Source organism: Eulemur rufifrons, chromosome 20 (genome assembly GCF_041146395.1).
Source record: "Eulemur rufifrons isolate Redbay chromosome 20, OSU_ERuf_1, whole genome shotgun sequence".
In the NCBI taxonomy this organism is placed as follows: Eukaryota; Metazoa; Chordata; class Mammalia; order Primates; family Lemuridae; genus Eulemur; species Eulemur rufifrons.
In genome coordinates, this window is record NC_091002.1 from 43,531,029 (window position 1) to 43,548,715 (window position 17,687).

A 17,687-nucleotide genomic window follows, 5' to 3' on the forward strand; every position below is an offset into this window, starting at 1 on the left:
CCGGGCAGGGTCCGGCAAACTCTGGCCCACCACCTCCTTCTGTGTGGTCTCTGAGCTAAGACTGGTTTCACATTTTTAATGGTTGAAAAAAAAACAAAAGAAAAATAATATTTTTTGATGTGGAAATTATATGAAATTCAAATCTCAATGCTTCGAAATGAAGTTGTATTGGTGCCCAGCTGTGCCTACTCTCCTACATGTCGTCTGGGGCTACTTTCATGCTCCCCCAGCAGAGCTGAATAGTTGCTATAGAAACCATCTGGCTCAAGAAGCTGAAAATATTCACTTATCTGGCCCTTTACAAAAAAAAGTTTGCTGGCTCCTGCTCTAGGGCAAAAGATCTTCAAATTTTGGGGTTCTTGTATTTTGGGAATATACAAAGATTTTTCAAGAGGTACACAGGTGTGATTTAGGAAATCAATTCACAGATCTATGTGTACATTTTCCTGAAATTGATCAACTCAGAATTCACCCAGAAGGCGGCCCATTATGCATAATCCATACTGAACCAATGCATGGAGCTATAAAATCTCCGGGCCATCACGGTGTTAATGTTGAGAAAGCAATTGATTCCATGATTGGGAAAGAAATCCCAGGCGGCTTTCAATTCTTTGCTTTTAAGAAAATTGACCCAATCAATTATGACTGATGAATATGTGATTTTCTGGCATACAATTCAAAACAAATTAAAATAATTGAGAATATTAGAAGAATTCTATAAGAATGCATTTCTATTTTCATATACTTATTTATGTGAATAAAACTCAGAGTTTACATCAACAAAAGAGAAAATTTAGAATATAACTGAAAATGAGCTATATCTCATTCTTGCAACTGGTAAAAACAGTTTTACAAAAAGTAATATTCATCAAGGGTATATAAACTGATTAAAAACCAGACCTGGCTGGGTGTGGTGGCTCATGCCTATGATCTTAGCGCTCTGGGAGGCTGAGGTTGGGAGGATCACTTGAGCTCAGGAGTTTAAGACCAGCCTGAGCAACAGCGGGACCCCATCTCTACTAAAAATGGAATAAAATTAGCTGGGCGTGGTGGTGCGTGCTTATAGTCCCAGCTACATGGGAGGCTGAGGCAGGAGGATCGCTTGAGTCTAGGAGTTTGAGGTTGCTGTGAGGTAGGCTGACGCCATGGCACTCTAGCCTGGGCAACAGAGCAAGACTCTGTCTCAAAACAAACAAACAAACAAACAAACAACACCAGACCTATCTAGCCCATTAAAATAGATAATACCAGTAAATTTTTGCTTATATTTAATAATTATTTTTCAAAATGTGTCATATATTTATATTGTTTTGATCAAATGTTTCTAATGATAATTTGATATAGAAGAAATGTCTAAAGCTTGGAGCTTTGTGATCATAGGAAATAAACATTGTGAATTTCAATTTATAGAAACATAACTTTGTTACTGAGAAGTAGGATGAGATAAATATCAAAAAATTTTCAAGATTAATAATGTTTCCTACCTTCAAGTCCCTCTACCTATTCTAGGAGCTTCAGAGACTACGGTTCTCAACCTGATTGGCTAAGGCGAGACATCGCCCCACTTTTTTTCCTGGTAATACCATCATTTTGCCTCAACTTTGCTGGGCCACAGGACCTGGGGCATCTGAGAAATTGATCAGATCGGATCACATTTTACATCTCCACCAGAACAGAGTTTAAAGACTCCTGAAGAGAAAAGAATCCTATTTCTAAAGGTATCTTTCTGCCAAGACAAAAGAAGTCCCACCTATCTGCCCTTTCTGAGGAATATATTCTAGAAAAGTGCTCTAAAGGAATAAAAATAAAATCAGAGTAAAGATGTGAAATAGGGGAAGATGAGAGTGTAATAAACAATGAATGTCATACTTTTTGGATTGTTAAATATAAATGGAGATAGTAATTTGACTGGGAATTTTAATGTAAGAGATATACCATCGGGCAAAACTTAAAAGAAAACCTAGAAATAAATTTGAAAGCAATCTCAGCAAAACTCAGTATTTGGGATACAGGGCTATAGAAGATGATGAGGCCCAAAAACCTCCTCTCCTTGGGAAGATGACTTCTTAATGGAAGACTGAGGCACGGTTAATATTTATTCTTTGCATAGCAGTAGAGAAATATAAATTTAACAATAATTGTTAAAGATTGGAAAGTAACTGTGAGCAGAAAGGAGATGAATATGAATGTTCCAGAGAAAAGAGGAAAGTTAGAAAGAAAAAAGGAGAAAACCACAAAGTTTAATAAATATTAAATAGATGGGAGTGAATAATAGCAAGTATACGTTACTGCCATAAATGCAAAGAATTTAAATTTTCCTGTCAAAGACAAAGAGAGGCTAATAAAGATATTAAATAATAGAACGGGAAAATATAAACCAGGCAAAAGAAATAAAATAGAAAATAAGACTTAGAATACTATTATGAGATAAAGCATGATTTAAAGCCATCAGCTATTAAATGGAAGGAACAAGTATATAAGGATAGAACGTAAAATGGACAAAGAACATAGAGTAGGCACAAACTTGTATGCACCAAACATATATGGCAAAATATAACGAAGCAAAACACCCTGGTAATACAACAAAAGCTTGATAAAAAACACAATCTTAGTGCGAGGTTTTAAAATACTTCTTTCAAACTTTACCAAACAGACAAAAACTAAGAGAGGACTAGAAGAATTGAGTAACAAAGTCAATCTGATTCATAAAAATTTGAACTCTACAGAGACTATATACTTTTCTCTAATGCTCACCGAACATTTACAGAAATTAGTCACGTAAATGGCCACACAGAAAACTACTAAATTACAAAAAGCATACATTTTACAGGTTACATTCTCAGACCAAAATCCAGTAATATCAGAGACCAAAAACCAAAACACAGCTTCACAAATCGCAACTGCACGCAGACCTCAGTATTGCCCTTTACTTTCCTGTGCTTCACAGATGTGGCTTTTTACAGGTTGAAGGTCTGTGGCGACGCTGCATCCAGCAAGTCCATCAGCAAACTTTTCCAAGAGCATATGCTCACCTTGTGTCTCTGTGTCACATTCTGGTAATTTTCACAACATTTCAAACTTTTTCATTGTTATTGTATCAGTTATGGTGATCTACGATCAGTGATCTTTGATGTTACTAATGCAATTGTTTCAAGGCACCATGAATTGCACCCATATAATATGACAAACTTTGTCGATAAATGTGTGTTCTGACTGCTCCACCAACCGGCCATCCCCCATCTCTCTCCCTCTCATTGGTTCTCTCTATTCCCGAGACACAATGATATGAAAATAGGCCAGATAATAACCGTACGATGGTCTCTAAGTGGTCAAGTGAAAGGAAGTGCCACATGTCTGTCACTTTAAATTGAAAGCTAGTCGTGATTAAGCTTAGCGAGGAAGGCATGTCGAAAGCCAAGCCATGCTGAAAGCTAGACCTCTTACACCACAGTTAGCCAAGTGGTGAAGGTAAAGGAAAAGTTCTTGAAGAAAATCAAAAGTGCTACTCCAGCGAGCACAGGAATGATAAGAAAGCAGAACGGCATTATTGGTGATATAGAGACAGTTTGAGTGGTCTGCATAGAAGATCAAACCAGCCACGACATTCCCTTAAGCCAAAACCTAATCCAGAACAAAGTCCTAACTCTCTTCCATTCTACGAAGGCTGAGAGAGGTGAGAAAATTGAAGGAGGAAAGTCTGAAGCCAGCAGAGGCTGGCTCATGAGGTTTAGGGAAAGAAGTCGTCTCCAGAACATAAAAATGCAAGATGAAGCAGCAAGTGCTGACGAAGTTGCAACAAGTTATCTAGATCTACCTAAGATCATTGATGAAGGTGGCTACGTTACACAACAGATTTTCAATGTAGATGAAACAGCCTTCTATTGGAAGAAGATGCCATTTAGGATTTTTATAATTAGAGAGGAAAAGCCAATGCTTGGCTTGAAGCTTCAAAGGACAGACTGACTCTCTCACTGGGAATAATCAGCTGGTGACCTTAAATTGAAGCCAGTGCTCATTTACCATTCTAAAAATCCTAGGCCCTGTAAGAATTATGCTAAATCTACTCTGCCTGTGCTCTCGAAAGGGAACAACAAAGCCTGGATGACAGCACATCTGCTTACAACATGGTTTACTGAATATTTGAAGCCCATTGTTGAAGTCTACTACTTAGGAAAAAAGATTCCTTTCAAAAGATTACTGCTCATTGACAATGCACCTGGTCACTCAAGAGGTCTGAGAAAGATGTACAAGAAGATGAATGTTGTTTTTATGCCTGCTAACACAACATCCATTCTGCAGCCCATGGACCAGGAAATAATTTTGATTTTCCAGTCTTATTATTTAAGAAATACATTTCCTAAATTTATTTCCATAAATAGTAGTTCCTCTGGTGGATCCAAGCAAAATAAACTGAAAACCTTCTGGAAAGGATTCACCATTCTAGATACCATTAAGAACATTTGTGATTTATGGGAGGAGGTAACATTAACATTAACAGGAATTTGAAAGAAGTTGATTCCAACGTTCATGCATGACTTTGAGGGGCTCAAGACTTCAGTACAGGAAGTAACTGCAGATGTGTAGAAATAGCAAGAAAACTCGAATTAGAAGCCTGAAGGATTGAATTGCTGCGATCTCGTGATAAAACTTGAATGGATGAGGAGTTGCTTCTTGTGGCTGAGCAAAGAAAGTGGTTTCTTGAGATGGAATCTACTCCTGGGGAAGATGCTGTGCAACATTGTTGAAATGACAACAAAGGGTTTAGCATATTACATAAGCTTAGTTGATAAAACATTGGCAGGGGTTGAGAGGATTGACTCCAATTTTAAAAGAAATTCTACTGTGGGTAATATGCTATCAAACAGCATTGCATACTACAGAGAAATCTTTCATGAAAGAAAGAGTCAATCAATGCGGCAAACTTCATTCTTTTCTTTTCTTTTTTTATTTTTTGAGACAGAGTCTTGCTCTGTCGTCCTGGCTAGAGTGCAGTGGCATGATCATAGCTCACTTCAACCTCTAACTCCTGGGCTCAAGTGATCCTCCTGCCTCAGCCTCCCAAGCAACTGGGACTATAGGCGTGTGCCACCATGCCTGGCTAATTTTTCTATTTTTAGTAGAGATGGGGTCTCACTGTTGCTCAGGCTGGTCTTGCACTACTGACCTCAAGCGATCCTCCTGCTTTGGCCTCCCAGAGTGCTAGGATTACAGGCATGAGCTACTAATCCCTACCTCATTGTTTTCTTATTTTAAGAAATTGCCACAGCCAGCCCAGCCTTCAGGTATCGCCACCCTGATCAGTCAGCTAACACCAACACAGAAGTGAGACCCTCCACCAGCAAAGAGCTTACAGCTCGCTGAAGGCGCAGATGATTGCTAGTATTTTTTAGCAACAAAGTATTTTAAAATTAAAGTATGTACATTGCTTTTTTAGACATAATGCTATTGGACACTCAATAGACTATGGTAACCAAAAAATTTGCGTGACTCATTTTATCGTGGTGGTCTGAAAATGAACTGGCAATATCTCTAGCTATGCCTGTACTTGAAAAATAGGAAATACACCTTTATATAACTCCTGGATTCTGCCCTCTTTCCATACCAACCAACCAACCAAGCAGTCAAACAATCCTAAAACTGAAATAACAAAGCATCTAGAAATTTATGAAAAGAAGGACATGTCATATAAAAGTTTACAGGGGTATGAATGTAAGGAAAATTTTTAAATGATTTTGAAGCAGGCAAAAAAGATGTGTCCCGTCAGTTCCCAGATCTGGGTTATCAGATCTATGGAGGTTAGTGCCTTTTAGCTTTTGAACTATTATACAACTTTGTGGGTTACAGAAACATATGATAATGCAAATACCTCGTCCACAGGACCGCAAACAGGTTTTCCTTGATGGACTGCTCCAAAGATATTGACCAGTTCTGCATCTGTTTGTCAATTCATTTCAGCATTTCTGATTGCCTATGTAATTATGCATTTGTTAAATTCTCCTTTTAACCTGTTGTGATATCTTACTGGCTCCCTTTTTAATTAATAAATTAAATTAAATCTCTGATACTTGTTCATTTTATATTTGTATGGCAGTCATGATTTTACCTTTTAAAAATCATCTTTTAACATAGGTGAAGGCATGATGGAAAATATATAGCTGTAAATGTTTTTATTAATTATTAAAGGTTGAATAAGTGAACTGAAGAGAGAAAATTAGAATAACAAAATAAACTGAAAGAAAATCCAGGTAAAGAATTATTAAAGATATTAATAAAAGCTGAAAGCTGAAATAAATAAAATGGAGAAGGGGTAAAGAAAGAATAAATAAAACCAAATCTCTACTTTTACTTTAATACAAATGACTAAATTAGTAAGTCCTACGCATACTAAGTAGAAGACAAAAAATACTAAAAAATTTACAGTGACAACAAGAAAGTCGATAAACCCCAAAATGACAAAGAAAATATTTTAAAGAGAATGTTAAATGAAATAATAGGACTACAGATATGAAAATTTAGAGCAAAATGAATGATCTTTTCCCTTGCAAAATATAAATTACAAAAATTGATCCAGATGAGGTATACAACCTGAACAAACCCGTTATTACAGAAAAATATTGGAAAGTTTTTTAAAGCTGTACAATGAAAAAGGGCATTAGCCTAGATTACAGATAATTTCTGAGATAGTCAAACTATTGCAGGTCATTAAAAAAGAAGAAAAGAGCTCCAATTTATTCTTAGAGCACCACAATCTGAAACGAACAAGCAAAAATCAGAGATATCACAAAAAACAAAACTGGAGATCAACTGCGCTTGTGTGTATAGTCATGTGTCGCTTATCAATGGAGATCCACTCTGGGAAATGTGTCATGAGGCTATTTTATTGTTGCGTAAACCTCATAGACTGTTCTTCGTAAACCTAGAGGGTATAGCCTGCTATACACCTAGGCTATATATCTCATATACACAGCCAGCCTGTTGCTCCTAGGCACGTACTGTACTGAGCATTGTGGGCAACTGTAACACAGTCGTAACTATGTCTCCAAACATAGCTAACCAAAGAAAAGATACAGTTGCAGTAAATGTACAAAGATAAAAGATAACAAATGGTACATCTGTACAGGGCGCTGACCCCGAAGGGAGCCTGCAGGACCGTGAGTGAGTGAGTGGGGCCTGAACGTGAAGGCCTAGGACGTTACTACTGCACATTACTGTAGACTTTATAAACACTGTATATTTAGGCTACACTTAATTTATTTAAACATTTCTTTATTCAATAATGAATTAACCTTAGCTTACTGTAACTTTTTTAGTTTGTAAACTTTTAGATTTTTTTGACGTTTTTAACTCTTTTCTAATAACACTTAGCTTAAAACACAAACATATTGTGCAACCGTACAAAAACATTTTCTTTACATCATTTTATAAGCTTTTTTCTATTACAGTATTTTTTAACTTTTTAAACTTTTTTGTTATAAACTAAGACACAGCACACATTAGCTTCAGCCCATACAGGGATCACTAAGATGCCACTACATGATGGGAATTTTTCAGCTCTGTTACAATCTTATGGGACCGCTGTTGTGGTCTGTTGTTGACCGAAATGTTGTTATGCAGTGCACGGCTGTAATTGTAAAAATTCCTAATACAATGTTAGGAAATGAAATCCAGCAGTGTACTGGAAGAATAATCCAACATGACCAAGAGGGTTTGCTCTGTAAGTGCAAAGCGATTCAATCCCAGGCTGTGTCCTACACTAATCCACTGTATCAACGGATTTCAGCGCAAAACCCAAACACAGCTAAAGATACTGAAAAGACGTTGGATAAAATTCAGCAACCCACCCTCATAAAAACTGTAAGGAAAAACTGGAGTAGAAGAAAATGACCTAAGTACTAGAAACACCATTATCCAAAGAAGTGGTATATATTAGATCAGGAAATTCTAAAGCCATTAAAGTTAAAATGAGGGACACAATGGGGATGCCAGCTGTACCACCATTGTTTGGAGGTTTTGGCTAAAGCAATAGGACAAGAAAACAAAATAAGTTGTATAAATATTGTAAGGGAAGAGATAAAACAATTGGGAAATCAGATGACTGCATCATATAATCATCTTAAATCATATCTATCAGAGACTAAGAGTTTCTAATAAACACTGTTCATTACTGAGAAGTTTTGCTAAAGGAGTTCGATATAGACAAAATATACCTATGTAGTGTTTCTTTATGCTTGCAACAAATGGAAAAATATCTATGCACAATTATAACAAAATTATAGAATAATCAGGAAATTTAGGCCCTATATAATAAAAATAGTCTGTATATCATTTTATTGAGTAGTATTTACAACAGAAGTTAAAGGTTTTTGGGTGGAAGATTTAACATTTTAAGAATTATTCTTGGCCGGGCGTGGTGGCTCACGCCGGTAATCCTAGCACTCTGGGAGGCCGAGGCGTGTGGATCGCTCAAGGTCAGGAGTTCGAGACCAGCCTGAGCAAGAGCGAGACCCCATCTCTACTAAAAATAGAAAGAAATTATATGGACAACTAAAAATATATATCTATAGAAAAATTAGCCGGGCATAGTGGCGCATGCCTGTAGTCCCAGCTACTCGGGAGGCTGAGGCAGGAGGATCGCTTGAGCCCAGGAGTTTGAGGTTGCTGTGAGCTAGGCTGACACCACGGCACTCACTCTAGCCTGGGCAACAAAGTGAGACTCTGTCTCAAAAAAAAAAAAAAAAAAGAATTATTCTTTTTATAAGTTATATAATATTGATGTAATTCCAATCAAAGTCCCCAAAAAGAATTTTTTTTTTTTTTGGTGGGGATGGATACTGGATAAAATAACAGTTCATTTGGAAAAATAAATATCTAAGAATTGCTAAGAAGATTTTAGAAAAAGAACAGCTAGAGGGAAGCTTTGTAAGTCTAAAAGAGTAAAGTTTACCTTAATGCTAATATAATCAAATATGAGATGTTGACAAACAAGAGAAGATAAAAATCAGTGAGACAAAATAGAGATTCCAGAAGTAGATCCAAGTATACTTTACACCAAAGATGAAATTACAATTTCAGTTTTGAAAAAAATAATACTTTGTTTAACAAATGCTTCTGGTATAAGTGGGCAGCCAAACCTGTACATCATAAATATATAAACATGAATCTGGCTACAGTGAGGTGCTAACTAAAAACAAACAAGATAAAAATATTAAAGAAAAACCCAATTTAATCTCATGGGAAGGAAGACATTCTTAGAAAATAAAGGAGCCACAAATGAAGCAAAAGAAGAATCCAACTATATTTAAAAAAGTAATTTTTATATGGTAAAAGCATCACAGGGAAAGTCTGAAGACAAATGATGGATGGGAATAAAACTCAGCAATATGTATCAGATGTGAAGTTGATATTCCCAACTAACCAAGGAGAAAAATGAGGGGGGAGTCATATGTTCACAGAAGAGAGAAATGCAAATGAGCAACAAGCCTATGCCGAGAAGTCACAGAAAATGCAGATCAAAACACCAGCTAGGGAAATGCACAAAGACCAGAGAACCATTTTCACTCATCAGATTGACAAAACTTCAAAAGATTATTAATTCCCAGGATTGATGACAGTTGGGGCCACATCACAGATGAGATTACCATGGTGAAAATTAATCTGAATCTATACAAGTACAAACTATGGAAACTCAGGAAAACTCACTTTTGTGAATCTAACTTATAGGGGAGAAAAAAAAGCAACTGAATATGAGGAATTATGTAGGATATTTACTGCAGCAGTTTGTAATCCCCCTGCAACCCCCGCCAACAACCTCAATATCCATGAATAGAGAGATGGTTGACTGAAGCATGGCACATTCATACCTTTGGCTTACAAAAAAGCTCAGGATAGTTGTACTGATCCACAGGCCTGTCAATAAATGGAATAATAAAAGCAAGTTGCAGAGAAATGTACAGATGTGATATAATTACCATAAAAATAGGAAAACTTTTTCTATGTTATCCTTTGACTCTATGTTGGTAAGAACACAGAGAACTTAACCTTATTTACCTTGGGTGGGGAGAGAACAGGGAAGGGCTAGAGGGTATTGGCTTGGTTTTTGTATAATTCTGTATATAATTTATTACAAGGGATGAGTTTTGGTGTTGCAGTTTGTAAAAAAAAAAAACAAACCCAAATATGTATATGTATGTGCATGTGTGTGTATGCATATGTGTGTGTGTATGTACATGCACACATGGAGGGCAGCTGGTAGGTGGAGATATAAGGATATAAAAAGAAATATGGAATGTAAAAAGAAAATAGTGTGATCAATTCAGCCTGAACTTTCTAACTGTAGTAGAAAACACGTACGTATAAGCATAAAAAGATTGAAATGGAGTCCATCAAAATGGTTACAATGTTTGCATAGGAAGATTATTAGAAACTTCTATTTTTTCTCAATAATATTCTGCTTCTCATATTTTCTATCTTAAATATATATTATATTTATGATCAGGAAAAAAAATCCTTTAAAGTTGAAAAAAGGGGCACTCTGGAGAAAAAGAAAGATGTAGAAAACAGGCTCATGACAGTAAGTTTCCCAGGTAAAACTCAATAGCTGAACAGTTTCCTAAAGAGCTGCAAGCAATAGGGCTAAGATGATGAAATTATTAAAATCACTAACATTGTACACTGTAAGCCTTTTCTGTTTCTTACCAAAACCATAGTTAATAACTCATTATTACCATTGCTGATACGGAAAGGAAGAAATTCTGGCAAATAGAGCAGAGCGAGTCAACAGAATTGTGTTCAAACATTAAGGATCAAAGAAAGGAAGGAGACGAAACCTAGCTCTAACTCTGTAGCTATTTCCTAAGGGAAGTGAACTTTGCATTTCCAACAGGGAAACCATCAAGGTCTCTAACAACATTATTCTGTCTTTCCCTAGCTTGTTAATACAAAAAAAAAAATAAATAAAAAGCATATCTTCATATAAAAGTAAGATGATCTGCATAATAATTTTGATTAAACAAGTTTATGTGTTAGGAAACATGGTGGCAACTCAGGTAAAAATGTATCTAAGTATTCTTGTAACATTCTAAATATGCTTCCATCACAACAGTAACCTCCACTGCTTACCGATCCTTGCTGACACCAGAAATCAGAGATATTGCAATCCTAGAGAATGACTTTAGGTATAAATGTGGGTGATTCTAGCTTGCTCTCTGGTGCCACCTCCTGAGCAGGCAGCATTTTATTAAAAACAGAACACAACTTGAATTTGAATTTTCCGCTCCTCAAAAGCTCATGCTTTGGAAAAACCTAGGTGCTTTCCCAATTCACTCATCTGAACCCTAGACCCTGCAAAGATATCAACATCTAAAAAAATAGTATCCTAGAAAATTCCGTCTTAACCGTTAGCAGGAACTTGCCTCATATTTGTACCTAAACAGAAATGTCAGGATTGTCAGTCTGAAGTTTCAAAATGAAAATAATAGTTGGATGGATCACTTTAGGTACCGCATATATTTAATTTAACTGTGAAGGAGGTAAGATATTTGTGTAATATTTATGAGAGGACTAAAAACCTTTGCTGCTTCAAGTTCTCTTTAATTATATAATGGTTCACACCCCCTCACCCCCAAATCATACCTTGACTCTAAAGAATCATTAACATTCAGTGTATTTTAACCAGGTATTAATTTATTAAGGAACCATTACTTTTTTGCTCATTAGCACTAAACTTTTTTTTTTTTTTGGTCAAGTATCCATGTAACATTATGTAGAAAATGGTCCTTCATGCCTATAGATTTGTATCTACGTACTAAAACACAAATACCCCAAACTTTGGAGGGTATTTCAGAATGGGACAAAACAGAGGCTGGGAAGTACCATGTACTATACAGATTTAATGAGATGGGGGAAAACAAACAAACAAAAAAAACCTTTATTAGAGTTGGAAAATCAAGTTGGAAACAAATGTATTCACAACTTAATGCATTTAATTCCAACCCTTCACTGGACTCATCTTGGTAACATTATTCTACAACAGTTATCACACCGTGATTCAGAGTTGGTCTCAAGGTTGTTACAGTGTTAAAAAATTATAGTAAGCAGTATAAAATTACAATTTATTATGGGGGGGAAATTCACAACAATCTTTAAAAACATTAAGAGCAAACCTCTTGCAGAATTCTAGTTAGGATTTCTTTCTTTCTTTTTTTTTCTTTTCTTTCTTCTTTGTCATTCCTTACCCCCCTTCCCTTGTTTAAGTGCTAATCTGGGATGGAGTCAGCCGGACAGAGCAGGGCGGGGTGCGCCGCCCCTTGAATGATGGAGAACGTCTGCTTGGGCAGCTCTTGCTGGGAAGAAGAGGAGAATATAGGTGGCGCCGTGGTGGCCACTGCGATGTTCTGACCTCCGTCGCTCACCACCGTCACTTCAGCCGTCCCCTCCTGAATCAACGCGTTAAGGCCTTCGAAGTCAGTGCAAGTAATACCCGAACTGGTGATGAAAGTCTGGTTGCCGGAGCCCTCCTGGGGGCCGCCCGGGGCCGTGGGGATCAGAGTCTGGTGCAGGGTGGCTCCGTCTGCCTGGTCATGAGTGGTCAGCAGCACAGCCGGCTGCGTCATCGCGCCTGCCTCGCTCGGACACCCCGAGGACTGAGGAGGGGCGATCAGACTGACCTGGCGCAAGATCTGTAGCCGGCTGTTCCCTGGGAGTTCCTCCGGGTTCTGGGCCACCAAGGCAGGTGGCACGATGTTCACCGCGGCTGCAGCAGCCTGGACAATAGTGTTTGCCTGGGGCACCTGATGCCCCACGATGATTTTGACCCTTCCCTCGCTGAACGGGGGCACTTGGCTGGGCTGGAGGGGCACCTGGAGGTGCCCCACGGTGAGCGGCGCAGCTGGCTGCTTGCTGGGGTCGATCTGAAACTGGAGGACGGTCACGTCCGAGTTCTTGCTCTCACTGTACTCACTGTGCTGTCTCTTATGGCTGCGGAGCGAATCCTCCCGCATGAACGAGGCATCACATATATCACAGTGAAAAGTCTTCTTGGCATCCAGTTTAGCTACCTGCCGGCTGCTCTGCCTGCTCGTGTCCTTTCTCTCCAGGGCCTCGGTCTTGACCATGTCCCCGTGGAACTTCTTCATGTGCTTGCTCAGGTTGCTGGGCTGCTTGGTGTCGAAGCTGCAGTAGTTGCACTTGAAGGGGCGGTCGGTGCAGTGGATGCGCGCGTGGATGCGCAGGGCGGCCTTGCTGGAGCACGAGTAGCTGCACTCCGAGCACTTCTCGGGATGCTCGGACTGGTGCACGCGGCTGTGCTTCCGGAGAGTGGCTTTGCTGTCACCCAGGAAGTCGCAGTGCGGACACTTGAAGTTATTCCCGCTGTGCTTGATGCGGATGTGCGACTTGAGGTTCCCCTTCATGGTGCAGCGGACATTGCAGAACTCGCACTTGAAAGGCTTCTCCCCGGAGTGCACCCGCATGTGCCTTTTCAAGTCCGAGCTGATTTTGAACTTGGCGCTACAGAGCCAGCACTGGAAGGGGGCGTCCCCTGTCAACACAAGGTGAGTTTCAATAAGAACAGGCAGGCAACAACCACAGCGGATCCCCCCGAAGCACATACCAGAAAATCTCTTATATCAAGGCGGGCAGGTGGAGACCTTCTAACTGCAGCTCCTAGCAGCCCCTGGGAGGAGGCAGATAGGGGAAGGGCTTCTCTTCTTTCCCCAGACCTAAACCACCACCATCTTTATAAAACCCAGAAGAAAAACGGGAGATTGAAAACAAGCTATTTAATTGTCCCAAATAAAATAAGATTTGTAAATACACTTGTTATGGTCTTTAAAACATTCAAGCTATGGTTCGTACCGTTAATGCACCCATGCTGCTAGTCAATGGTTCACCGTTGCATACTTTTGCATAATCCGTGGATTTTGATTGCGTTACATGTTGCAACAGATTCAACAACACATTTTCATATGGGGCAGCTCCATGCCGCACTTGTTGGAGTATTCTTTTTACAATGATTGAAACACCCAGCTTATACTTCATGCAGATTTTTATTAATAAAGATGTGTTTATTGCACAAAATTTATTTATCCCACATTGCCAGCTGTGCTCTTTACTTGTGAAGTTACAAAATCCAGCTGCTTGATTTTTTTTTTTTAAAAAACTCATATTTGCTGAAAGATGAGCAGGGAGAGTGAAATTGCAAACATCTGAATGGATACAGTATTTCAATTTCTTTCCTCAATGTATGCCAAGTCCTAATTCACTAAGGCAATGATAATTCAGGCAAATTGGATTTACCCCACTTCCCATTTCAGTATCGTTTAAGCAAGTGAAATAACAGTAGCCAGTAGTCTTCGACTGCTTCCGGAATGGCAGGTGCTATGCTGAGTTCTCCACAAGAACGGTCTCATTTGATGCTGACAAGATCCCCCTGAGGTAGGAACTATTATTAATACTATTTTTACCACAATTGTACAGATGAGAAGGCTGAGGGCCAGAGACTACAGAACTTGTTCAAGGTCACCCCCGGTAGTACAAGGCAAGGCTTGGATTCCAACCTAGGCTAACTCCAAAGCTGGTATTCTTCGGTGCTAGGTACATATAACTGATGTTTGCTTTCGTAGGCCATAAACTCAAAAAACTGGGATTGTCCTCCAGTTTGTTAGCATAGGGCCTACAATATCACCATGAGCTGCTTAATAAATGCAAGCAGACATGGCAAGGAGAGACTTAACAAGCTACTAGAAAACTGAGAAGCCTAAAACTAAACAATGCTTACTTAGCCTGATTAAATACCACCAAGATAATGCATACTTAACTAACAAGGAACAGTAAGCTACAGCCTATGGGCCAAATCTTGCCCACAGCCTATTTTTGTAAATAAAGTTTTATTAGAACACAGCCACGCCCTTTTGTTCACATATGGTTACTTTCACTCTAATGGCAGAAGTGAGTAGTTGTGACAAAGAATGCACGGCCCATAAAGCTGAAAATATTTATAATCTGGCCTTTTTCAGAAAAAGTTCACTTTTTCTGCTTCAGAATGTTGTTCTTAACCCTTTTTATGCTATCATCCCTTTTTGGTAGTTTAGTGAAGTCCATGGAACCCTCCTCGGATAATGTTTCAAATGTACAAAATAAGCTAAAATAAAAATGATAAGAATAGAAAAGAAACCAATTATATTGAAGTAGTTATTAAAAGAAAAAAATTGTGATATGCCAATGCGTGTGTTTTACTAATGCATTAAATAACAAAACTTAGCGGCGGGTCTAGTAACTACAGTAATTTCTAAATAAAGAAAAGTGTAAAAGATATTTTGATCTATCGGCAACAGCTGTCATGAAAAGATTTGTGATTTCTACTAGCAACAAGTTCACATGTGCTGTTATCAGATTGGTTGCCTATTTTCATAATTGAAGGATATGCCAAATTTCAGTACAGGTTAGTGAAAATGAAGATGTAATTTTCCTTTCCATCCAAGTTCATGGATCTTCCTCCCAAATTTTATTCATGGATTTCTGGGGGTAAGATGTCTGTGGACCCAGAGTAAGAAACACTGCTCCAGAACGTCCTACTAGGTTTACCAGTTATATCCTTGCCAAAATTACAGTGACAGTCTTCTTCTTCTTCTTCTTTTTTTTTTTTTTAACAATTTGCATAGCTGAAACCCAGAAAAACCAGACAACCAAATCTCACAACTAAGTTGCAGAGTTTAACAACACTTTTTGACATGAAAGCAAAGGTTTTAAATCTCCTTGTAATTGTCTTTTTTTTCCTTAACCATAAATTTATTTCTTCAGTGAGGCATATTTGTCCAACAGTCCTAGTGGCCTGTAAGCTCTTCAAAGCTACTGAATATGTTCGTTCTTGCCCACTATCTGATGTCCACAATGTCTGGCACATGGTGAGGTTTAAAGAATGTTGAATGAATAGGTGACTGATATATTTTAGCTGACAGATCTTTCTTGAGTTTAGGTTGCTACTAAAACAACTGACGATGTAATCCATCAAATCAACGCAGGGGTAAAAACGGAATCCTACTAATTTAAAATTTTACAAATGCCACACAGATTTATAAAAGGGAAAATGAACATTCCATGGAGACAGTGCATAAATGGCACACGTTGAAATTTTTAGAAAACATGCATTTTCTAAATCAATTTGAAGATGTTACTATAAATGGTAAGTTCATCCTTGTAAATCAAAATGAACCACTTTCATCAACGAATCCTTCAGCTTCTCTAATTTAGGCCAGGGGAGATTTCTGAAGACAATCAGTTGGGTATCAATCATGCCAATATCTTAATTTGCTGTAGTAGATTCCAAACTTGTTCCCAAATCTCCCCACCTCCCCTCCCTCCTATAGCGTGGCTCTCTGCCGTGTAATAATTCATGCTCTCCCAGCAGGGCAGGATGACCTCCTAGGACCCGCAACACATGGCTCAACCATGTCATTGGATACGGCCGATGGTATGTTAGGTAATTTGACACAAGCACTGGCTTGAAATGGGCCTGTGTACTGGCGCTTGCTTGCTTGCAACTTGGTCATTGCCGTGAGAAGGTCAATCCTGGCCTAGCTTGCTGGCCCCGGGAGAAGGATGACAGATACGTGGAGCAGAGCTGGATTTCACAGGCAAGGCCCGTGGACAGCCAGCCCATAGCCAGCAGATCCTCAGACTTAGAAGTGAGCCCAGTCAAGGTCAGCACAGTCACCTAGATGACACCCAGCTGATCCCCAATGTGAGAACAGAAAAGGCATATTGTTGTACTATTATCTATTGAGGTTTGGTGGGTTTTTATTATGCTGCATCATTGTGACAACAGATAACTGATACAGATATTGGTATCTACAAGTGCGGTGCCGCCATACAGAGAACCAAAATATACAGCACTGGTTTTGAGACTGGGTAGCAGGTGGAGGCTGGAGAAATGGCAATTCACACTAGAGAAAGGCAAACATTTGGTAAAACTGTCACCTGTGGTAGCTTAGAAGATAGGAAATACACATAATGAGTTTTGGACTTGAATAAAGAAATAAATTCTAAGCAGAACAGGGGAAGTGTTTTAGAAGCTACATATGACAAGGTGCTACAAGAAAGAGACAAACAAAAAAGAACTAGCCATTTCCTAAGCAGAATTTAGAGGGAATATATAAAGTCAAAGATCTGCTGGATGTAGCTTCTCGTCTGCAGCCAGCATCGCTAGCTAGATTTTCAGAGTCAGAAAAAGCCTGGGGACGAAGATCGTATCCAAGGAACTGGCCTCAGAGAAAAGATCAAATGAGAACTAAGGGGTCTGAATATAAGGCTCTTTGTTAAAATTCCAGAAGAACTAAGTTGGTGCCAAGTATATTCTCGAAGCTGGCCAAAAAGACTCCTAACACCCCTAGGAGGTTATATGCTGAAAGTGCCTATTATTGAGTTTAGGCAAGATTCTAAAAGAATTGTGGGTGTGGCCTGTGGCACATGGATACATAGGAAACTCATGTTGTTTTTAAGACAGCTCTACCAGCAAAACTGTCACCAGCCTGGACTAAAACAAAGTGTAAGACCTCCTTCCAGCTTTTGATAGGCAGGAAGTAGGGTAAGAAAGGTTTTCAAAGGTACCTTTTCAATCCTTTTCAGAAGTGGCTTGGGAAGGTGATGGAAAGGATGTTCCAGCAGGCAGAGACAGGAACCAAAAAGCTGAG

General features: G+C 38.8%; 1 protein-coding gene across 4 annotated transcripts in view; it reads right to left on the reverse strand.

Moving 5' to 3' along the window:
• The window catches only part of ZFP64 (ZFP64 zinc finger protein), a 72,459-nt gene that overhangs the window by 34,398 nt on the left and 20,374 nt on the right, over positions 1-17,687 (reverse strand). For 3 of the 4 annotated variants that reach the window (XM_069495607.1, XM_069495610.1, XM_069495606.1), the window contains one exon: positions 12,203-13,537. The exons of the other annotated variant lie outside the window; for it this stretch is intronic. In XM_069495607.1, the coding sequence (XP_069351708.1) occupies positions 12,255-13,537 (1,283 nt within the window). In that variant the 3' untranslated portion in view covers positions 12,203-12,254. Of the gene's footprint in view, positions 1-12,202; positions 13,538-17,687 lie in introns of those variants that run through there. 4 annotated transcript variants of the gene reach the window in all.